The 24,292-nt window shown below is 36.4% G+C and overlaps 2 protein-coding genes across 5 annotated transcripts in view; both read right to left on the bottom strand.

Moving 5' to 3' along the window:
* Positions 1 to 2,157, bottom strand: part of htra1a (HtrA serine peptidase 1a) — a 33,469-nt gene extending 31,312 nt beyond the window's left edge. The window contains exon 1 of the mRNA XM_048191247.1: positions 1,507 to 2,157. Within this exon, the coding sequence (XP_048047204.1) occupies positions 1,507 to 1,972 (466 nt within the window). The 5' untranslated portion in view covers positions 1,973 to 2,157. The remainder of the gene's footprint in view (positions 1 to 1,506) is intronic.
* Positions 2,158 to 4,795: 2,638 nt separating this feature from the next.
* On the bottom strand, positions 4,796 to 23,091 carry plekha1a (pleckstrin homology domain containing, family A (phosphoinositide binding specific) member 1a). 4 transcript variants are annotated; one of them, XM_048191250.1, is made up of 13 exons: positions 22,941 to 23,091; positions 18,753 to 18,943; positions 18,610 to 18,666; positions 18,477 to 18,522; positions 16,238 to 16,335; positions 14,907 to 15,029; positions 13,178 to 13,321; positions 12,953 to 13,021; positions 12,310 to 12,374; positions 11,221 to 11,284; positions 10,929 to 11,018; positions 10,025 to 10,095; positions 4,796 to 6,138 (listed from the first exon to the last, which is right to left on the bottom strand). In XM_048191250.1, the coding sequence occupies exons 2-13, from the start codon at positions 18,891 to 18,893 to the stop codon at positions 5,934 to 5,936; spliced, it is 1,173 nt and encodes a 390-aa protein (XP_048047207.1). In that variant the 5' UTR covers positions 18,894 to 18,943; positions 22,941 to 23,091; the 3' UTR covers positions 4,796 to 5,933. The 4 variants fall into 4 exon arrangements, 3 of the variants coding, with proteins under 3 accessions (XP_048047207.1, XP_048047205.1, XP_048047206.1); XR_007184964.1 differs by lacking the exon at positions 10,025 to 10,095 and adding an exon at positions 6,336 to 6,405 and having other exon boundaries at positions 6,009 to 6,138; XM_048191248.1 differs by lacking the exon at positions 10,025 to 10,095.
* Between the last annotated feature and the right edge of the window lie 1,201 nt (positions 23,092 to 24,292).

The raw sequence follows: 24,292 nt of genomic DNA on the forward strand, positions 1-24,292 counted from the left end.
ATTTAAATATAATAAGAAAAATTGTGACATCTTCATCCTGTTCAAAAGTTTTCACCCCCCAGCTCTTAATGCATCGTGTTTCCTTCTGGAGCATCAGTGAATGTTTGAACCTTTTTTAATAGTTGTGTTTGAGTCCCTCAATTGTCCTCAGTGTGAAAAGACGGATCTCAAAATCATTCAGCCACTGCTGTAAAGGGTTAAAATATGCAAAAATGCTTGAAAACTGAAATTTCTGCAGGACCTGGAGGATTTTTCTGAAGAACAGAGTTCAGTTTAACTGCTCAGGACAAACAAGAGACTCATGAACAACCATCACAAAACATAAAAACAGTCATAGATCATCCAGGTAACCACACACAGTATTGAGAATCAATGGTTCACAAACTTATGAATGGGGTTATTTTAATAAATTCAGCTATTGTTTTGTTTTGTGAACTAAATTCAAACATCTTTTATGTAAAATATCTTATTCAGGACAGTACTAAATAAAAAATAACATGCATTTTGTATGATCTCACTTATTTTATTAAAATAATTCTCATTTTCACAGATTCTGCAAGGGGTTCACATACTTTTTCATGCCACTGTAATTGTAACTGAGTGGAGAGACTTAAAGATGGTTCACCCAAAAATGAAAATTCTGTCATCATTTACTCAGCCTCAAATTGTTCCAAACCTGTATGAATGTCTTTCTTCTGCTGATCACAAATAAAGACATTTTAAAGAATATGGGTAACCAAACAGTTGATGGGCCCCACTGACTTCCATAGTATGGGGAAAATAGATGGAAGTCATTGGGGCCCATCAACTGTTTGTTTTTATTTTTGTTCAGCAGAAGAAATACATTCATACAGATTTGGAACAATTTGAGGCTGAGTAAATGATGACAGAAATTTCATTTTTGGGTGAACTATCCCTTTAAGCAACACATAAGATTCATGGCTGAAGTTGAGCCTTTCTATCATTGATCAATTTACACTCAGTTTGAAGAACTCATAGTCTTTTAATAATGTAGCCAGAATGGCCCCAATTCATCATAAACATGATGATACAGGCATAAACCCAAGCATGACTCAAACACTTATCATTTCTGTTACTGGTTGAGATTTTGATGTTTATCCAGTTTGTCTACTAACAGAAACAAGACATTGTCCTCCTTTTTTGATTATAGAATATATGACTAAAATGAGTCTGTCTGACATTTAGTTGCATGATAAGAAAGCAACATCCCCAACCAATAGGGGTTACAAAGGAACAAGATCATAAATATGGGGTGCATAGTTTTGCAGATGATGATGAATATACCATCCAGCAAAGACCAGCATATGCTGCCAACATCTGGACTTTCTCTTTCATGCAATCAATCCATCATTCTTTCTCTCATATCTATCAATCAATCCATCTATCTGTCATGTGAAATTTCATATTAAAGTGCACATTGTTAATTTAAATTATGTTTAAATGAACATGTAAACTGTGCACAGTTTGTTTTGGTGAGGTACTCACATGTCTCACACCCTCCCCGCTGTATGAAGAGCACCGGCGGCTGCTGCAGGCTCTGCGCTCGGTTACTGACCCGCTTCAGTTCGCAGATGTTCCGATAGGACACCCCATCACTGCCGCACACAGGGTCTCTGCTTTTACACACGCAGATGCCGTGTTTCCCTCTCCTCCTGACGGTAGCGGAGTGGCCCACTCCTCCGGTAACGGAGCACTCCAAACTCTCTCCACACACCGGGTCCCCAAGCTTACCCACCCCGCCGCACGCCTCTCCCTCTCCGGATGCGCACACCAGACAGCAGTTACAGTGATCCATCACCTGCCCTGTTGGACAGTCCTTCGGCATTGTCGGACACATGGACTTATCACATTGACTCGGACATCCGCCGATCACATAGCGTTTACTGAGGCGCGCATCGGCTTGCAACGATGTTACCAAGACACAGATGCAGAACAGAGTTACCCAAATCATATTTATCAACGTTAAATAAATAAGGAATGTAAATTGAGAATTATGCGGCTTTAAATGTCTGCTAAAACCAACCGAGCTGCCTCCTAGCGGGAATAATCTTTGGACCGAGCTGTGTAAATTTGGTGCGCCGCGGGAGCGAGCACAATGCGCGTCTCTTGAGTTTCTGCTGGCGCAGCGTTTATAAAAGAGCCCCGGATTCCACGCGCACACTTCACCACAATGACAACAAGCGCTGCGATTGGTCTGGATGTGGGAAAACTCTCTCAGACTGATGTGGAATCAGAGCAAAGCAGTTTCTGATGCTTTGAAACCCTACTCACTGCATGTTAACATTTTCGATGAAAAAAAAATGTAATTGTAATAGGATAATTCAAAGAATTTTCAGGATTTGTTTCTGTAATGTGTTTCTCGTTTTGACTACAGTGATGTCTAATACTAACAGTTTTAAAAACATGGGAAAGAATAATTATCATACTAAATGTTTTAAACAAATTTAGACGTTTTATGGAACAATAACATACACTCGGGAGGTCAGGGAGGGATTTAACAGTTTCAATACACATAGCCTAACTATTATTATTATTATTATTAATTTATAGAACAGTAATGTTAATACTGTTATTATTGCTTGCATATTACCAATTCTCGCCAGCTAAAACTAAAAAAAGAAATGCTACATGGAACAAACAGGAAGACTTCTAGGGAAAGAGTGTGGAGTAGCTAAAAGAAAGCAGGAAAAGTAGTGTTTAATGGAGTTCTGGAATTAGCTTTTCAACATTGCAATCTCCTGAAACCTTAAGCATCTAAACAAAACTATATTGAAAAAGGTGTCAAAGGAGACATCTGACTCAACCCTTAAAGTGTCACTAGTTAAATGTGTATAAAACCCACAGGAAGACAAATAAACTAATTCCTATATACCACAAACCAGCACAAACACAGTAAGAATGTGTATGGGCTTCTTTCTGTATTTCCATTGTTATGGAAAACTATCACATTTATGAATCTGATGGCAAACAGACCCCATGATCCAAATAGCTATAGCAAATTAATTGAACCCATAATTAAACCATGCAGCAAACAGAGTCATTTACTTGTGGTGGTGCTGAGCTTCAGCTTCCTGCCATAATTTACAGGCACTTGAATTAAGCTTGATAAACATTTTTGTGGTAACACATGGACTGCAGCGTTCATGGATGAGAGTGAGTCCAGGAATTTTACAGACCTATAATGTGTCTCGCAGAGCTTGTTCGCACACCAACTACATGTCTGAGATGTTAGTGATAGGTCTATCTATATTTTTATGATGCTGCATGCAAAAAAAAAAAAAAGATTAAAAAATAAAAATAATTAGTCTAAATACTGACTCTAAATTATCTGACTGACCAGACTGTTAGGCTGTTTTAGTGTCTTTATGAGGGGTGAGGCCTGACGACTAGGGCTGGGTTGTTATTGTGGTTAAATGGAACTGAGAAACTCAAAGTGGGTGATTTTATGGTTTTCCTCATGAACAAAGCCTTTTAAGTTGGACAGTTCTGACTAATGGTTTAGTTATCTTTTCAATTTCAATGACAACAACAAAACGCTAGGTCAGCGCTATACAACTTGAAGAAATTTGAAAAGACTTGTCTGCAGATGATGAATAAACAAGAGAAATGTTGCTGGTACTTTTTGCCTGTATCCCAATAAAACTATTTTTTGATGTAACATAAATCTGTTGATTCACTTGGTTTTAGTAACTGTTATGCAGAAAGTACTTAAACTATCCAGTATTATTTTACTATTATTTTTTATACTCTTTATTAATATTTTTAATTAGCCTTAGATTTTTCAAATTTTTAGTTTACGTTTTAGTTATTTTGTGCTTTTGTCATTTTTATTTTGTTATATTTCTATTTAGCTTCATTTCAGTTTTAGTAATTTTACTACTTTAACTTTTTATTTTAATAAAATTTTATTTCAGTTAACATAAAATTAGAAAAATTGCCTTTCATTTAATATTTATATTTGTTTTCTTAAAATTATTTTAATATAATAGTTTTAGTTAACAACACTGGAACTACCAAAAGAACTGGATTTTTTTTTTAATAAATCAATAACTGTAGCCTAGTTTCCTGATATGGTTTTGTTCATGCAAAAATAATACAAAGAATTAATAATTAAAAAAAAAAAACACTTTCTATAACATAATAATATACCTTCTCATACCAATTAAATTTACACTAGGGCATTTACATTTACATTTAGGCCAATGATTATGACTTAATGGAATAGTTCACTGAAGAAAGTTTCAGAGAAGATTACAGGAGTTTGGAACAACATGAATAAATACTGACAGAATTTAAATTTTTGGGTGAACGGTCCATTTTACCGTTTTTTTTTTTGACTGCTGCTCTACTTTAAAAACTTGTCCCAGCTGATGTCATTGCTGTCATGATCCAATTGGTGACATCACATCCTTAATATGACAGTCTCAGTGAGGTCAACGAAAATTTACATGGGACAAAACACACTGACATGCAAAACAATGGATGTATTTTGACAACTGGACATATCGTAGAGCCAAGAATAACTGTTTTGATATATTGGGAGAATTACCTAATGTGTTTGAATAGGATTACAATTAGCGAGTCATGTGTCAAGAGACCAGTTTAACAGGTCCCATCAGAGCCCCAATGAGCAATACAACTATTTAGCAGTACTTTAAATGTCCAACAGAGGGCAACAAAGCCTCTGCTTTCTGATGGTAACTGATGGTATGGATGAGCCCCACAAAAACACCACCAAAATGGAAAGCCAAAATGTGATATTCAAACAACAGTATAAATTCAGACTTGGTTTATTGCTTTTTCTTATAATAAATAATATAAACAAACAAGATTAAAATGGTTACAGCACAAAACGGAAAAAAAATAAGGGTTAAAACTGCCAGACCTTTAAGAGGAAAAAGATGCAGGCACTTTTGTTTTAGACACAGGGCAAAAATGAATCAGTGCAAAGATAAACGCACTGAAAAGCATTTTATCATAGTAGTCATACTCAAATCCCAACAAAATGAACAATTCAACAACAAACTCTCACTCATCTGGTCAGACATATACAGTAATACCCAGAATGCCAGAAAATGACAGGGATGTAGGCAGATTATACAGCATCAGTCAGCTCAGTTTTACTGTACCCAAACTATCTAAACTGTGGATTTGATCAGTCATTTAGTGGAGCACATAGACAAAAAAATTATATTACAGCAACAAGAATTCACCCACATGTATACATGGATAAAAGATGAAAAATGAATTGTCAGTCAAAATAACCCCAGCTTAGTCCACAGGATCAATTAGTCACATTAACAGCACATAGAAAACCTTTAAAAATAGGAAACTGTACAGAAAGAAACACAAATGAAGTATGTTCTATAAAAGCTCAGTGTAGGGGAATTTTGGGATATTAAAAGTAATCACTTCTTCTCACAAGCTCTCGAACAGCCTTTCCAACTCCAGTCCGTGAGTTAGTGCGAATCTTCGCATCCTCCAACACAGTCCCAGAAACCATTTGAGTTTGGGTAACATTTAATCCATATTTCTTGAATTTCTGTCTGCACTTTTCAGTAAAAGCTCAAAAGGTTAGGAGGGACTTTGAAGATTCTTTGGTGCCTGAATTGTAGTAGAGTTTCTGATCTAGATGAACAAAACTGAAACTCTTTTAAAGTTCAAAATTTGGTCGACAGATCGGGTCGAAACACTTTGGATCCGAACGCCCTGGTTATCTTTCCTCCAAAGATCCTTCCATCACCTAAACTCTGGATACCCATCATAATATTTCTGTCTCAAGAGTTTAATGAGTTTAATGTAAAACCATCAGACCTCGCTGACAGGAAGATCCGCACTATCCAGATCAAGTTGGGGCAAAGGAACGTCACACATTCCAAAGCTGCTGCGTCGCCGCCATGGCGACTCGTGAGTCACTTGGAGAGGCGGGTCTCTTGCAGTGACAGGCGGGCGTGTGGGCGGGGCAGGGGCAGCAGGCTCATGAAGTGCTCGCTGTCCCAAGCCAGACCTCGTGGGACCGCGGCATTCTGGGTAGGCTGACACGGCAGGGCTGGGCGTCCAGGGGATGGCGTGACTCGCGAGCTGGCGGTAGAAACAGGAGCTGCCAACAATGTGCTCCTAAACGAGAAGAAAGAGGGAGAGAACACATCTGAAAGTTTACGTTTAAAGTTCGGGTCTGAATAAAGTGTTTTCAGGAAAGCGTTAAGACCGATGCAGTGCGGTAAAGATTGAGAGCAGTCTCAGCCATGAGTAAGAACATCCGAGAAACGGTTTAGGATTTTTGGATGAGCTTAGCAGAAGAAGATGAGAAGTACCAGAGACCAGAGCCAGCAGAGCACCAGATCAGAAGTGTTAGTAACTCAGAGTGCCCAGCTATTCCGCTCACTGGAAAACACAACATGAGAGAGAACGTGAGAAGGAGAAAGAGGTAGAAGCAGGCCTGGACGATACATCAAATATTTACTTTATATTTGCAATGATTCTGCTGCCAATTAAAAAAGAAACCTCAGGAAATGCTTCTAATTTGTCCGACAAGTTTCCGAAAGATAGTATAATTAAGACAAATTTTGATATCTGCACTTGTGACAATTCTTGAGTACATGAACATGATTGAAGATGCATTAATAGCATCTCTAAATTGAATCTTTTGAGGGAAAAAAAAAACATTTGAGTTGCTTGTCTGAATAATTTCCATAAATCAGTTCAACCTGTTCATAAATTAATCAATTCAAAACACCCAAATCAAAGATTCATAATGCAAAAATGTTCAAGAATATGGTATTAAAGTTGTAGTAAACTTATACTAGTGTAAGATTTTTTTTTTTGGAAAGAGTAATGGCTGCTGAAAATTCAGCTTTGCCATTACAGGAATAAATGACATTAAGATATTTTATTAAAACAAAACAAAAAATAGTCTACAATAATGGCTATTTTGTGATAAATACTGTTGCTCTGATTTAAAATAAGCAATCATTTAAAAAAAAAAAAAAAAATTTAATTATTTAGGAGGAAATACAAAGATTAAAGTTCCAGATTAAATATCATCAAATCATTGAAGCATTATTATTAAGCTACATCGCCCAGCCCTAAGTAGAAGGTGGGAGACAGAGACAAAGGGCAATATAATGAAAGAAAAGAGTGGGGAGAGAATGTTGAACGACAAATGTTGAAAACAAGAACGAATCTAAGGGAAAGACGATGAATATTGCGACAAGGTTAGAACTGAATTCTGTGTTTAGAGATACAAATTAACAAAAACATGAAAATATTATCGTTAGTTTGAGAACTGCAATAAAACAGACAGAAAGCATCTTAGTCACTGCTCTGGAGTGTCCACAACATTTTACTTAATCGTGCGAGAAAGCACAGACATGTCTAATCTAATAACAGCAGTGATTGAGGACCTGATGTCGGAGACTCAAGGGTTTACCTCACAAAACAAAAGGCTTACTGCAGTCAGTACTGGAACGTGTAGATAACGTTTATAAAACACAGGCACCACAATGCAACTCTCAAACATTAAAGCATGTGTAAACTCATAAGAACTCACACACGTTTGTATGGCTATCTTTGAGGACGTTCACTGATACTGTATAATGCGATCCGCAGCCCTTTATCCTAATCTTAACCTTAAACTTATTCTAATCTTAAAGGGTTAGTTCACCCAAAAATGAAAATGATGTCATTAATGACTCACCCTCATGTTGTTCCAAACCCGTAAGACCTCCGTTCATCTTAGGAACACAGTTTAAGATATTTTAGATTTAGTCCGAGAGCTTTCAGTCCCTCCATTGAAAATGTATGTGCAGTATACTGTCCATGTCCATAAAGGTAATAAAAACATCATCAAAGTAGTCCATGTGACATCAGTGGGTTAGTTAGAAGTTAAGCATCGTATATAGATTTTGGTCCAAAAATAATAAAAAATGCGACTTTATTCAGCATTGTATTCTCTTCCGGAATCCTTTCCATTGAATTGATTCCACTGAATTGATTCCACTGAATCAATTCCACCATTTTAAAAAATAGCTTGAATACAGCGTGCGTCTCCCTCAGACTGTAAACGAATCTCTGGCGCACCAGATAACACGTCAGCAGCGTCTTACGTTTATGCTGAATAAAGTCGTAGTTTTTGTTATTTTTGGACCAAAATTATTTTAGATTAACCAAATAATTAAAAAAAAAATTAACCATAAGTATTTTAGATGCTTCAAAAGATTCTAACTAACCCACTGATGTCACATGGACTACTTTGATGATGTTTTTATTACCTTTATGGACATGGACAGTATACTGCACACATTTTCAATGGAGGGACAGAAAGCTCTCGGACTAAATCTAAAATATCTTAAACTGTATTCCGAAGATGAATGAAGGTCTTACGGGTTTGGAACGACATGAGGGTGAGTCATTAATGACATCATTTTCATTTTTGGGTGAACTAACCCTTTAATCCCAAAACCAAGTCGTAACCCTAAAACAGTCTATTAAAAGGGGTGTCCTCACTTCGATGGTCTAAAACGCAAACTGGTCCTCACAAAGACAACTATACAAGTACACACACAACAACAGCTTATTATAACTGTACACATACATTTGTAAGGTTTGAAAATGTGTAAACAGCATAATGCATTAACATGCTGAGAAAAATGTTAGAAAAAATAACTTGTGAAGGTTTAAAAGTCAAAATTGTTTTATCTTTTAATTTTATCCAATCTATTTCCAAAGGGTAAAATAAAGTTCTATTCTAAATTTCTATCTCATTAAAGGCACAATATGTAAGTTTTCGCCACTAGAGGTCACTTATTCAAAACAAAGGCATAGCTTGATGACGAATCGTGAGAGGTGTTGTCTTCACGTCTACAGCTCCTGGAAACGAATCAGGATGGACTCGAGCAGAAATTATGTTCATGTGATTAAGTGGAACTTTTATTATGCTGCAGTCGCCGGCCAAACTTATGTGGGGTAACGCAGCGCTGTTTTATCATATTAGATACATTTGTGTGTTGAAAGTTGTTATTGTGCTACTCTGCGTTCGCTTGGCGGCTACTATGAGACACTTGTCGCACACTGTAGTAAGCTAGATTGATATTAGGCATGGTAAAACATAGTACTCGCTGTAAATCACGAAAACAAGATTTAAACAATAAGACTAAACGTGCTGAGCTATATAACATGATTAGTTTTCTGTCGATGAATGTATCCATCCAAACAGTTGCTCACCGGTCTAATAAAACACATAATATATAACAGCGTCTTTGGTGTTTCTACAAAAATAAAACTGAGGGTAACGCAATTATGATGTCATTGATATGCGACACACTGACACAGTCCATGTCCTGGTTAAATTTGCTTATTTCTCTGGATTTAAACAGTGGAACAACAAAAATTGGGATATTTTAAGCACACGTCAACAGAATATATAACATTGTTCTAGTGGTTTTTGGTTATTTTAATCCAAAAATATAACATATTGTGCCTTTAAATATCCTGTGCTGATCCTGGGCACTGTTTTGTGTTTACTTTAATGAGCAATTACTAGTTTGCATCATTTAGGATGGAAAAACAAAAACACATTGTCAATAAACTTCATGAACCATGTTACACAACAATAAAGAATAATTAAATACAGATGAGAAATCGAAACATGTGAAACATGCGTTTTGGGTGTGTAGCAGGAGACTGCAGTGGGCTGGCAGAGAGGCAGAAGCATTAGAAATGGAGAAGTGCACCAATATTAACCGTTAGTTCAAATAAGGGAGCCACAGCATTGAGAAGAAACAGATAAGAGAATTAGCGGGAAAACTGAATGCATCTCGTTAATAAACTGTTGAATGTGTTTATTTCTGCACTGAATCTGAACTGTTAGGTGTGCATTTGTGTGTGAAGTTATTCTGGAAAAGCGAAACGGAAAAGATAAAGCTAGGTAAGTGTGTTTGCGTGCGTATGTGCGTTAGCGGCGACTCTAAAGCGAAGCGAGGAAGAAGGGGCGGAGCTCACATACGTGCTGCCTTGAGTGACACGTGGTGTGTATCTCTGAATACAGGGGCTTGAATGCCTTCTGGCCTGACGCATCTGAAACAACAGTGCAAAGCTACATTAGAGGAAGAAAGGGAGAGAGAGATACAGGCGCCCCAAAAAGTATTTGGACACTTAATATATGAATGTCATTTCATTTACATATATAGCAAAATATCAAACCAAGCGAGTTAAAAAAATAAATAAATATATCTATCGTTTTCTGATTTCTGGTGACGTACAGTTTCCACTCATTTAGTCTGTTTAAAGCCAGCTTCTTTACAATTGACTGCAAACTCAATTTCAGATCTAATCAACAACCGATGAATAGAACCAAGTGGCTGGTCAACAATTTTATTTAATTTTTTTCGATAATCATTTTCAGTCAGATGTACGTCACAATACCAAAGAGAAGATCTGTCACTACTTCTGTTACATCTAGACTTCTTCCATCCTAAATAAATGCTACTGAACTTGATATTTGTCATCAAATGGAATGATGTTCATACATTAAGTCCACCTAAAGTGTCCTTTTTTGGGGGTCACTAGGTTTAGAGGGAGTGGGAGAAAGAGTATGAAACGAACAGACTGCGGCCCACATTTAAATGAGTGCACTTCTGAACTATTACCAATCTTAAACCCAAACCACTGCAGTCATATTATTGTTCACTCCTCTTTTGTGTGTGTGTGTGTGTGTGTGTGTCTCTGTGAGAAAAAGAGAAAGAAAGGCGCATGATTGGATACATGAATGCAGATAAACTAAGGCATTTTATACATTCACACACTCTGCACGTGTTCTCAGCTTGACTCAAGAATTTATGCTCCACTGTTTTGCTTGGAGGCAGAGTGACTACCTGTTTTTGAATGCATGAGTGAGTGTGTGTACATACAGAAGCTGCGGACCGGCCTGGGCCCCTCTGAGCCACAATGGCTCCTGAAATAGCCTTGATCCAGCTGTGCATCTCCTCTGGACTATCAGCCTGGAAAAGAATGATTGAAAAAAAAAAAAAAATGAGTTTTTAAAATACTACAAAAGTAATAAATGCACATGATCTGAGCCTCTCAGATCACCTCTTTATGGTTCTGAGATACAGTGTAGCCTAAAAACCTGAAGAATATTGAGATTTTTGGACTGTGGGGCCACATTAGAATCGCATGTTGATGCATGACAGGACCTCTCACCTGGATATAGAAGGTTCTGGAGGTTGTGACGACTTCAAAGAGGTTGTCTCGCATCATTATTTCACTGAAAGAGAAAACAGGAAGAGAATAACTTGTATATTAAATCTATAACTATAAATGCATCATGGCTAATTAAATATACAGTACCGTTCAAAAGTTTGGGGTCAGTATGATTTTTTTTAGGGACACAACTGTTTTCAACATTGATGATACTAAGAAATGTTTCTTGAGCAGCAAATCAGCATATTAGAATGATTTAGAAGGGATCATGTGACACTGAAGACTGGAGTAATGATGCTGAAACATCAACTTAGCCATCACAGGAATAAATTACATTTGTGGGATTACAAATTTAATAATCTGTTTAAGATCTGTTGATCCTACATACTGACATCACCTCACATGAATTACTAAGGTGAAGTACATTGTATTTAGCATTTAAAGGTAAAGATGACCACATCAGATGAATGATTCTGTTTAGCAAAGTTTCTAGCAAGAGTTTTCTGCCAGTTCCTGTTCTCTTTATTGTATGTCTAATGAGTCAGATTACTGAGATTCTCACCTTTTGCCGTTAATGGCTCTTGGAGCCCCTCTCCCATTCTTTGAATAGGTATGCTGATTGGATTAGGACTTGTGACACTCTAGCGTCTGGGGCGGGTTCCTATACCTGAATACTTCATTTGCATGCTTTGTTGTCTCCCTGGTGCTTTGTCTCTATCACTAAGCACTGCCCCCTAAAATGTATATAAACTTCAATGTACACTGCCTTAGTCAGATTTTGGATGACTACAGCGACGCACAGAGTGTTTCTCAATAAAAAGTAACTTCTGCTTAAAGATATCCCAAAGTCTCCTGGTCTATGCTTCTGAGATTTCCAACACATTCTTATTTATTCCTTGGTGAGCTTAAGATTAAAAAAAAAAAAAAAAAATCTAAAAGAAAAATTTTTTACCAACCCCAAACTTTTGAACATTATTGTGAATGCACGATGCAATAATTTCTCTTTGAAAGAAAAAAAAAAAAAAAAGTACAGAAGGATTCAGTCAAGAATTCAAAGCTTATGATTTGAAGCAGACATTCTGTTAGTACCCGTGTTTGCACTCCTGCACCTTATGGACCTCCTTTAGAAGAATAATCTTCAAAGGCTCCTTCTCCTGAAAGAGAAGTGAAAGGAGAGAGAGATTTGTTCCAGATCTATTGGGATGGAGTGCGAGTAGATTTGGAGCTTATTCAGGCCAAGAACCACGAGGACAGGACAGGGGTCTTAAATGTTTTTTTTCCTCACTGCTTTTCATAATGTTTTAATCTCTAACAGACAGACACACATGTACATATGCAGCACAATCACACACAACTGGCAGCCGTCTGGAATTTCACAAGTATAGTGCCATTCATGTTGAGACAGAGTGCTGGTATTTGATTTATCTTTTGTTTGGATTAAAAAAAAAAAAAAAAAAACTCCAATGCAAAAGAGAATTAACTTTCAATTCATATTCTTTCTTCTATAAAATATCAGTCTAAGGTCATCTGGAATAAAAAAGGCCTTTTCCTCCAATAAATACACCTACTTGTACAGACAATTCAGTGAATGCAATCATTCAAACTACATTTTTAGCAAGATTTATTTGGTACCTAAAACTTTGTGTTTCAGAATTCTCGACTGATCAGGGATGACAGTGTGCATTCTATACAAATCACTACTTCATAAGTGGTGAAAACATACAAAACATACCAGATCAGACTTGAAGTAACTCATTGAGTTCTGCTCCAGAACAAAATATCTCCGTTTCCAGTTCTTCATCTGATATAAGAGGAAAACAGTAACCTGCAATTAATTCTCACCCAAAGCTTAATACAGTTCACAATTCAGATTTTAAATCTAATATTTTTTGGGCATTTTTGAACACACAAATCTGGTTACAAAAGAACCATGCTAAAAACAGCCTCTCAGACTCACCAGAGCCCCCTGTTTGACACAGTATCCTGCTTTAATAACGGCCTGATCCTGCCCTGCTCTAGTGTGCAAATATGGCGGATTGTTCTGAGCCTTCCTCAAGCCCACCTTCTCTCCTCCAACACTGTGTGCCACCTCTCCATCCTGCTAAAAGAGGGAGAAAGGAGGAGGGGGATTAGACATATATGCAAAAAAAGAGCTCAGCAAATTCAAAACTAGGCATAAAGTTTAATTTCTTTGTTCTTGACAGGATAATTAATTGAGAAATACTGGCAAGCTACATGTCACAGTTCGTATCCTAATTGATGCAGTGTGTAGCTTTTCATTTCTTATACAACTGGGTACTGTACGAAGACACATCATGGCCATATTCCAGAATGACAAAGCCAAGATTCAACAGGCTCAAACTGTGAAAGAATGGTTGGGAAGGAGCATGAAGAATCATTTTCAAACATGAACTGGCACCAAAAGGTCCAGATTTTAATTCATTGAAAGTCTTTGGGATGTGCTGGAGTAGACTTTACAGAGTGCTCGACTCTTGCATTGTCAATACATTGTCAATATCTTGACCAAAAATTGATGCACCTCTTGATGGAAATAACATCACAAAATTTATTTTTACAGGGAAACATATGTAAGAAAATATTTTTTATTCTAAAACTTGATTTATAGTGGACAATTGTAGTGTAATAGCAGTCTTCTGGCAGTTGAAATGGTTAAAAGTTAATAATATGCTGTTTGGACCAAAAACACTAAAACATGGCTGAAGTTTGAAGTAAAAGCTGCTGCAGTAAATGTGGTGTGAAATCGACATAGTCCTTTTATGTTTAACCGTTTTAAATGTCCATTGCCCACCGTGCACAGTTGACCTGAAGCCACCGGGCTTTGGCCCGTCATCGCTGCTCGCAGCTATATTTAATATTTATTTTTAATAAAAACTTTAACTATTAGCATATTCGTTTTTGAAGTGGCATTTATTTAGGGATGCACCACAATTTCTGGTACCTTATGTGCAGCCTGCAGCGTGAACAAAATTTCACTAAATATTTGTAACAGGCCGCCATCCAATAATCGCAAAAAGCTTTGTACTTTGTAACTTTTAATATGAAGCAATGTCTTAACTTTAAAATTCTGTCAATTACAAAATTCAAACAATAAATGTCTTTTTGGCGCTCTTTAATACGATGTGACAGATCGCGGTAGCACAGATCAAGTGCAAGTGAACTGATCATCTCATCTCCTCTTTACTACATCATGAAATAAACATGGGTGAACATCAGAAGGTATGTTGAAAGATACATTACAATTTACCGAAATGAATTCCGTTTCATGTAATCGCTCAGTGTTTCAAACATGGTAACAGCTTGTAGGCTATACTTAACGTTACACGTACCTCAAGAAATAATGTCCATAAACTCATTAGTTAGCTAGAAAAAATAACTGTAGAGAAGAGCATTTTGCTAAATATATTTATTGTTTAAATGCTTATTTCACCAACAAACTGGAGTAGAAACAATTCTGTTATTAAAAGCTGATATAAAAACAGTCGTATGTACAATTTAAATGTTTGTACAACTCAGTTTTTGCTATCTGAGTGTTGATTATTAAATAAGTTAGATGAATTAATTGATTATTAATTTTTCATTTTGGTGTATCCCTAATATTTTGTTTTTTAAGTGGTATTGACATTTGTGCAATTTCTGTTACTGGCTAAAATATTTTTGTAGAATACCTGTGTCTGCGTGACGACAGCCACTCCTGCAATGATCTCAGTCTTGTATGGGACCTGTTTCTTGTTGCCATTTGAAGCCAACCTCTGACTCTCAGAGTGAACGGCATCAGAGGACTTGGGAACCTTGGAGAAAGAAAGGGAGATACAAAAAAAGAGAGAGAAAGTAATGAACAGGAAGGACTGCGAGGGAGTTTTCAGAGATGAACAAAATCAGGCCAACAGCTAAAGATTGAAGATGCAACGCAATGAAAAGACGGAGGGGAAAAAAACGTGAATGAAGCACAGATGAATTAACCATCGATTGTAAGACTCACAGGATAACTCGACAAAGGCTTATTGTGTAGCCCTTCAATCCATCAGCCCACGCTCCAAGAGTGTCTGGCCTACAGTGAGAGCCCTTCCTGCCATTGCATGTGGAAGTGTGATATATTAGTGATACAGGGAGAGTGAAAAAGAGTAGAAGAGAGACAGAGACACTGTAGGTTACGTGTGTGTGTGTATGTGTGCGTGTGAGGGCATTCTGAAGCGCTGATGACTCAGAGGTGAGGGTCTTTCAAACAATACAACTTCCCATTAGTCAGCCAAGTGACTCGCACAAGGAAAAAGCCATCAGGAAGAGGAACGCACAGCTTAAACAGGACAGGTTTTTTCTTTTTTTGAGAAAGTTTCAACTTCCCGTGCGTATGCATGTATGTGTTTGACTGCACATGCACTCAGAGAGGGGACGAAGACTGCAACTCCAATAAGGAAACTTGCTGTTTTATTGTGCGGGTGTGTTTGCTTACAGTAATTTGCTTGTAAACTGCTTGTACTTTATTATTTGGGTTACTTTCAATAGTTAAACTCGCAGAGAACACCAACAAGAATTTACCTGCCAGTGAGCAAATCTGCAGTGTTGACAGAACCACTGACACTGACTGAATGAACTCATTGAATGCTTTCATTGTTTTACACATCCCGTATGCAGTAGTCTGGGATATCAGATTAGCATGTGAGCATGTTTAATAGCTAGATAACTAATGCTTGAAAGTGGGCCAAGATCACTAATTTAATCTATATTTCCACAAAATAAATAGAATAAAAGCGTGCACTATCTACTACTATCATACACTATTGTTCAAAAATCTAGGGTCAGTATTTTTAAATTAATACTTTTATTAAACAAGGACACATTAAAATGATAAAAAGTACATTTTATGAGCAAGAAAAAAAGAAAAAAAAAAACGATAAAAAAAAAAAAAAAATCACAGTGGTAAAATTTTGTATGGGGGTTTCAATGGATATAGATGCATATATACATTCACACTTGGATTTTGCATGTGTGTACTCACTGTGATTTTGGTTGCATTGTTGAGTGCGTTGACCCATTCCACAAGATCCTGCTGATCATTAGCTTGCAGAAAGAACTTCCTCATTCCTGCATTGATGACTGCACACAAACAGAGAGAAAGAGCTTAACCCCATTTTCCATAATTCAATGGCAATTACTCTAATTTTGCTGAGTAATTCTGAGAAATATCATTGTGTCAGAAAAAAAGTGTTTTAAAAATGCCCATAAATCCCAAAAGCACACAGATATCCTTTCTTGGAGCCCATTAGACTTTGTGGATTTCCATAGACTTAGCTCATGAGTCAATAAGGCAGTGCGAAATCAATTTCAGACTAAAAAGCTACAGCTAAATGGAGCTTGACTCAATTTTTCCCACAATGTCTGTTAATTCAGTGGCTGTTTTCTGGAATGAAAAGATGAATGCTAGAAATCATTACAATAAACTCCATTGTGCATGTGCAATGTTCATTATGTGCAGCTGCACTGAATGTTCAGCCTTCTACCAATAGTTCTTACTCATGCAAGTTACATTATGTGTCATTGTATGGTTATAACAGGGGTGTTCAATCTGGGTCCTGGAGGGCCACTGTCCTGCAGAGTTTTGCTCAAACTTGCCTCAACACACCAGCCTGGAAGTTTCTAGTATGAAACTTTCTAGTTTCTAATATTTCTAGTGTTTAATTGGGGTTGGAGCTAAACTCTGCAGAACAGTGGCTCTTCAAGAGCAGGATTGGACACCCATGGGTTAAAATTTTTAAAACTATGATTAAATTATTTCTAGGTGTTTATGTATTTTTTTCCTGTCAATGACATTTTGAAAATGTTTACTTTGTGTCTGTTTTTTGTGACTTAAAACAAAATACAAGTTGTTGTTCACTGATAATCTTTACCTCCAGTTTCCACTGGATCACTGAGTTGATCCTGAGAACCAGTTCAGACTGGTTTTGTGTACAGGATAAACTGATTCACCTGACCCAAAAGAAGATATGATCTCTGATGAGCATTTTTGTCATTTTGAAGCCTGACAGCCCAAGAGTGGCTGTTTGATCTATAGTGGATTTTACATTGTTTTCTTTGGCTCTTTTTTTTTTTCTCCATTGAAGAAATCAAGTTATATGGGCTTGAACACGAAGGTGAATAAATAACTGATAAAAAGTAAATAATGCATCAACTAACTAAAAAGTTTGGTAAGAAGGACCGGTGGTTATTTTTGAAGAACAAAACCAATAAAAAGGATTTCACAAACACTTCAAAATGAAGTTCAGATTTCTACAGAAGCATCCTGCAAAAAGCACACACACCAACTCACTAACACTCATCTATCAAGTGACCAGACCACCATTTCCTGTTTCCACTCATGTTGTGCAGAAGGTAACCATGTGCAGTGCAGTAACTGTACATGCAAAGCAACACAGAAGAGTGCGTGTATAAGCTATACGAATGAGTCAAAATAATCTCAAATTGTGCGTGAAAAAGTAGTAAAGGAAATATATGCTTTTCACTGCATCAACATACTATTACAATCCATTTGCAGAAGTACAAAAGCAGTGCTTAAAGTAAAAACATGACCAAAAACTAAACTCATAAGCTTTCTATATAGTATCTAGCCAGGATTCAAACCACAAACTCTTTACTCAAAAATTGAGGCTTGAGCTGCAACTCTTAAAGTGAAAGTTCACACAAAAAATTTAAATTCTGTCATTTACTCACCCTCAGGTTGTTCCAAACCTGTATGAATTTCTTTCTTCTGCTGAACACTAAAGAAGATATTTTGAAAAATATGGGTAACCAAACAGTTGATGTACTGAACTGTTCATCAACTGTTTGGTTACCTACATTCTTTAAATATCTTCTTTTGTGTTTAGCAGAAGAAAGAAATTCATACAGGTTTGGAACAACTTGAGGGTGAGTAAATGACAGAATTTTCATTTTTTGTGTGAACTGTCACTTTAAAGCATGCGTTTTACTATAAAATATGTACAAAATAACATGAAAGTGTTATATGAATAAAAATTAATATTAAACAATTTTCTGTTATTTTTAATAATTTAAATTCTCAAAAAGCTTTTCACCAATTCAAAGCAATTTAAAAACAATAAGAACAGAAAAATGAGCTAAACTACATCTAAAGCGTCATGAAATTCCAAAAAATGGTCATTTATACTATAACGAGAAATCTGATAACTTTGTACCATAATGAGTGTGAAGTGACAGTGTGTGTAGATGTGAGGAAAACTTACCAAAGCAGTACTCAGCCTTTGGCCTCTGTTTGGTGGCATCACTGACCTAAAACAAGAGTGGTGGATTTGTAGAAATTTTTTTAAAAGGCAATGATGCAGAAATAGCAGAATGTGTGAAAAGGTGACAGCTTACCTTGGATATGTACGTGAGACTGAGGGAACCCACATGTTTGGCACCTACAGGCAGGTTCTATAAGACCAAGAAAAAAATCTCTCTCAGATAGCGAATCAGAACAACATTACCCAAAACGCATTAACATATTAGTTAGAGGGTACCTGAGGGTTGTCCATGTACCAGACCAGACTGCCCTGTTGCGTGTCCAGGATGAAATACCGTCGCAGGAACTTGCCACTGTTCTCCACATCTTCGATATCCAGAAAACCGCATATGCGGTTCTGCCGGTCCACGTAAGGCATGTCCCCCTCTCTTCGCACTACTCATTCCCCCTTCTCTCTGATATCAGAAACTGCTAGAGACAGAGATAGAAAGGGAGGAGCATAGGATAGGTTACAAAGATTGAAGAGAGAGAGGTTAGTCAGACTAACTGTAAATGAGCCGATGCTGTTATGTGGTTGTAAAATCCCTCCTCTTTCCTCGATGACCCCTCTTCTCTTCCTTTCTCTCCATTTCTTGTGCTCTATCAGCTGAAAACTATTTTCTTTCTCCATTTCTGCACAGGATCTGAATCACAGCACTGCCCTGCATTGGTAACTGACAAGCACAACTGTTTTCAATGTTGAGAATAATAATAAATGTTTCTTGAGCAGCAAATCAGCACATTAGAATGATTTCTGAAGGATCATGTGACACTGAAAACTGGAGTAATAATGATGCTGGAAATTCAGCTTTGCCTTCACAGGAAAAAAAATTCTTATATTGTAATAATATTTCATAATATTATTTTTGATTAAATGCAGCCTTAGTGAACATATGAGACTTTTTTTTTTTTTTTTGAAGCATACACTCAAGCAGTATTATATAACATTTAGAAATATTCTGATTCAACACATGAATATGGGACATAATGTACCGAAGTGGCAAAACCAAGAATAAATCCAGCATTCTAGTCTTCTGTTCTGAGGACAGGGGCATTAACAGCATGATTGTAAATCATAAACAGACAAAGGCTGTGAAGGAAGACAAGGCCTGCTGTGTCATCGCCCTGCAGAGGCAACAATGACCATGAGTCACTTGACCAATTAGCATGGAGCGCTGTTCAGCCCCGCCTTGAGTTCCAGAGCACAGAATCAGCCTTCTGTTCTGGAATGCTCATAAGGTTCTAGAGAAGCCCTGTTCCACTAAGTCTTGGAGTATGCAGGTCTGTACCGACATAAGCAAAACATGACGTATACAGCATTTGGGTTTGAACAAAAGCACACAGATATCACATTCTGAGCTTCTATCTGCTGCTTATCAGAGCCTGCAAACGCATGGAAACAGCTTCAGATCCCTCATTCTCGCTCTCCTCCTCCTGATTTTAGATTGGGCAGATAGTTTCCAAGACAGGTCTGGTCACGTTCTAGACAGGATTCGTTTTGTTCTAGACTAGACCAACCGCATTAACACACACACACACACACACACACACACACACACACACACACACACACACACACACACACACACACACGCCAAGAAGTTATGAGGCGGAAATCTGGATCTTAGATGTGTGTGTTACAAGGTTTGAATTACATGTTGATCTTAATTTGTTTATGCTATTTAACACACGCAGACACACACAGAAAGAAACTTACTACACTAAGTTTAGATTGGTTTGCATGCACATATCCTTTGAATCTCTGATTAGAAAACAAATCTGCTGTTTAACTGACAAAGACAAACATCAAAGATAAAGGTAGATGAAACACCACTTTAACCCAGACTGTGTGTTTGTAATTCACTCGCATTATTAGAAACTATATGTTGACATATTTGTGCAGCGATTCAGGCAAAACAGACAAGCACACGCACCTCATTTGTTGTGAGGCAGGTTAAGTTGTCAGAGAGGTTGTACAAAGCTCTTGCCCTTGAGCTACTTTCAGCAAATGAAAACATGCACATACACACACTAAGGTTATTATAGTTTTACATTGTCTGATTATTTTAAAGGGATAGTTCAAGCAAAAATGAAAATTGTCATCAATTACTCATCCTTATGTAGTTCCAAACCTAAAGAAAAGATCATTTGTTTATCTTTGAAACAGAAAAAAATGAAGATGATGATATTTTAATGACAAGTGAAAGACTTCTGTTCCTCAATTCCAATTCCATTCCACCAAAACTTTGACACTTCAAAAAGTACATAAAGGGATCATAAAATATCTCTTCAGATGTCTTGGATTAAAATTGCTCAAATGACTTTTTGAACTTTTTGAAGTGTCAACGTTGTGGTAGAAGGACGTTCAGTGGATGGACAGAAATCTCTACGGTTTCATTAAAATATCTTCATTTGTGTTTCCAAGATGAACCAAACATCTTATAGGGTTAGTTCACCCAAAAATAAAAACAAATTTTGTCATGAATTACTCACCCTCATGTTGTTCCACACCCGTAAGACCTTCGTTCATCTTCAGCTTCATAAAATTAAGGTTGAACCACTGCAGTCACGTCGACAGTTTTAACAATGTCTTTAGTAACTTTCTGGACCTTGAAATTGCTGATTATATTGCCGTCTATGGACGATTCATACAACCTCTCGGATTTCATTAAAAATATCTTAATTTGTGCTCCAAAGATGAACAAAGGTCTTATGGGTGTGGAACATCATGACGGCGAGTAAATAATGACACAATTTTCATTTTTGGGTGAACTAACCCTTTATGGGTTTGGAATGATATGAGGGTGAGTAATTGATGACAATATTTATTTATGTGTGAACTATCCCTTTAATCCGTTTAAATTAATTTCAAACTTGACTTTACATTTCAGTTTCATTTTAGTTAGTTATAGTTACAGTTTGGATTTCATTGTATAGATATATTTCAATTTAATTTTTATATTTTTAGTTTCAGTTATAGCTTTATCAATTATAGCAAAAGCATGAGGAACTAAATTGTTGTTAAAACAAGCAAAAGCTCTGGGGAAAGAACTTCCATTTCAGTTCCATGTTCCATTTTAGTTTTCCAGTTGCTTCCATTCATAATTTTATTTCAGTTTACGAAGTCATATTTTTAAATCATAATATACCATTACAAGCATAACAGAAACATAGCAACATGTATGTAGACTGTGCGTATTGTCTCCTTCCATCTATACAGCAAACATATCTCAAGGAAATGCACAAGAGAAATAATTCCTCTTTCTTTCCCTGATTTATCTGATTAACTAACCATATGATAAACTCCATTAATACAATGGAAACAAATGAAGACTAGAGTAAGGTGGTAAAAATACAGTGAAATCAAAAAATGCTTCTCACATAATATGAATGTAAAATTAATGCATCTAACAAATAAATCTGCAAGTCCTGTCTAATAAAAACATGTAACATCATCATCAACTCTATTTATAAAATAACATGATCATGGAAAGTCTAGTTGGAGGTCTTCACCATAACCAAACTCAAATGTTTGCTGACCAATCCACTCAACATGTCTGTTTACAAACACACCAACAAAAAGGTGATCTCCTCAAACTCAACCACCTGCTGTTACGCAACATTTCAACACATTTTTGGTCAGGTATCCATTGGTTGGTCTGCGGTATTGGCAAGTCAGAAACAGAATGCTTACAATGACACAAAACCATAACTTGGTACAACACCAAAGATGTTGCCACAGTGGTTGATTTAAATGCTTGAGTTCTCATATTCCCATACAACATTTCCAGTTGTCTATGATTACTGTATAAATATTTTATTAAAATATTTAACAGAAGTTGTAGTCACAAACAGCAATTAAATGTCTTACACATATTAATAAAATATATTGAATAATAGATGTATACATGCAAACCAAAAAAGATCTTCATTTCCACAAAGATGTACATAAACTGCCATCTTTAAATGTTAAAATGAATGGAAACCTACAGTTTAAATGAGATAAGTCGCACAATGCAGATAAGACAGAGCTAAAACTGACGATCAATCCATTAACACATACATGAGACCAAATGTGTTTTTGATTAAAGAGATTAACATTTATGATCTAATATTATTATTGTGGCGACGGAAGCGTGCTAACTCTATATGATCAATATGATCAACTAACTGATTCCCTTGGTATATTGTCTTTATTTAGATAAACATTGTTATTGTATTACGTGGATGAAGTGTCTAAAATCCACGTCTGTCTGTCTGTCAGTTAGCAACAGCGCGGAAAAGCCCAACCTCGCCCTGACTCCATTTAATCCTGCCATGAATCTACAGCAGGATCCGTGTTTACATTTTAACACAACCCCATATCCATAAACGCACTCATATAGAGACAGATGTGCTAAAAACGCTCAATTCTCGAACTACTCACTCGGTTTATTATCGCTGAAGTGATTCGGTTCAGCCCATCTCCAGCTCGCGTCCCCGTTCACAAACTTCACGAGTGTTTTTCCTGCAGGAGCGGAAGTGGCTGTATACGTCACTGCGTCAGGTTAAATGTGTCTGTCTTCTCTCATTTTCATTCTTTCATACACTTTTAAAATAGTAATATTTATATATTTGTCATGTTCTTGACGTTGAAATATTTTCATCAGTACAAAATGACCAATGTAACCATATATTCAAAATAGCGGAGTTACTAAAATAAAAATGGACGTTTTAATAGGGAACCTAGCAGTAATAGGATATTAGCCCCCACGGTAATCAAAAATAAATAAAACAAATGACAGATAATATTTGTTTGTTTGTTTGTTTGTTTACTACCATTACTTGATCATAACTTGATGTTTAATTCTCAGAAAGATAAATATAAAGAAGGCCTGGGGCCGGTTTCACAGTTCAATTAGGACATTTAAATAGCTTTTATAAATGTGCCTTAGGAAGAAAGAAAAAAAAACATTACTGGCTTGCATCAAAACAATGGGACTGATATTTTTTAAGATATGTCAGTACAAGTTACTTTCAGTTAAAACAGCTCAAACATGCATTTTAGTCTGGGACTCGGTTTAAGCCTGGTGTTAATGTTTAGTCCTGGCTTTAAATGCTCTCAGCAATTAAATTAGATATAGGCCTAGTTAAATCTAGTTATTTAAGTGATGATATTAATGCATCATGGGACAAAACAAGCTGCAAACCTGAAAAATTTTTAAAAGTTTATGTATAAAATTATTTTGGATTAATCGTTTTAACAGGAACACATGCATTCAATTCAATAGGCTTTTTTTTTTTTGCTAGCTTATATGGCCTACTTATGATTACAGGAAAAACAGTGATTAAAAAAAAACAGTGATCTGTTCTAGCTATTATTTGTATTTAGAGAATTTATAATTTTGCATTTTAATGTGTTTTCAAACTGTATAATATCATGTAATATCATGTTTAATCAAAACATTTGTGTGCTGACACTCTTACACTAACACTCTTAGATCCAGAAACATAAATATTTTGAATATAAACTCAAAAATAGGTTAAAACTGTTCTGGGCACACAGGGAAGTGCAGCAGTAGGTGTGTCCTTCATCTGCCACATCATCTATGCAAATTTGCATCAGATTTTATCATTCAATTAACAGGAGCCTATTTTACAACATAGTCAGCTGTGTCTTTGCCATGCTTTTACATTTATGTTCGTGCCAAAGTGTTTTTTTACCACCAGTTCCTGTAGTTGTATAAACTTTTATGAGGTGTCCTTCAGAATTTTGAAACTGTTGTCCTCACTGTTTTG

The sequence above is a fragment of the Megalobrama amblycephala genome, linkage group LG5 (genome assembly GCF_018812025.1).
Source record: "Megalobrama amblycephala isolate DHTTF-2021 linkage group LG5, ASM1881202v1, whole genome shotgun sequence".
In the NCBI taxonomy this organism is placed as follows: Eukaryota; Metazoa; Chordata; class Actinopteri; order Cypriniformes; family Xenocyprididae; genus Megalobrama; species Megalobrama amblycephala.

What these genes read in the sequence shown, in the direction of transcription:
- plekha1a (XM_048191248.1), bottom strand. Translation starts at nt 18,893, where the DNA reads ATGCCTTACGTGGACCGGCAGAACCGCATATGCGGTTTTCTGGATATC. An exon ending in ACAATGCAACCAAAATCACA is followed by an intron (nt 15,030 to 16,237) that starts GTGAGTACACAC and finishes TCTTTCTCCAAG; the next exon opens with GTTCCCAAGTCCTCTGATGC. An exon ending in CAGGCCGGTCCGCAGCTTCT is followed by an intron (nt 6,139 to 10,928) that starts GTATGTACACAC and finishes CTTCTCGTTTAG; the next exon opens with GAGCACATTGTTGGCAGCTC.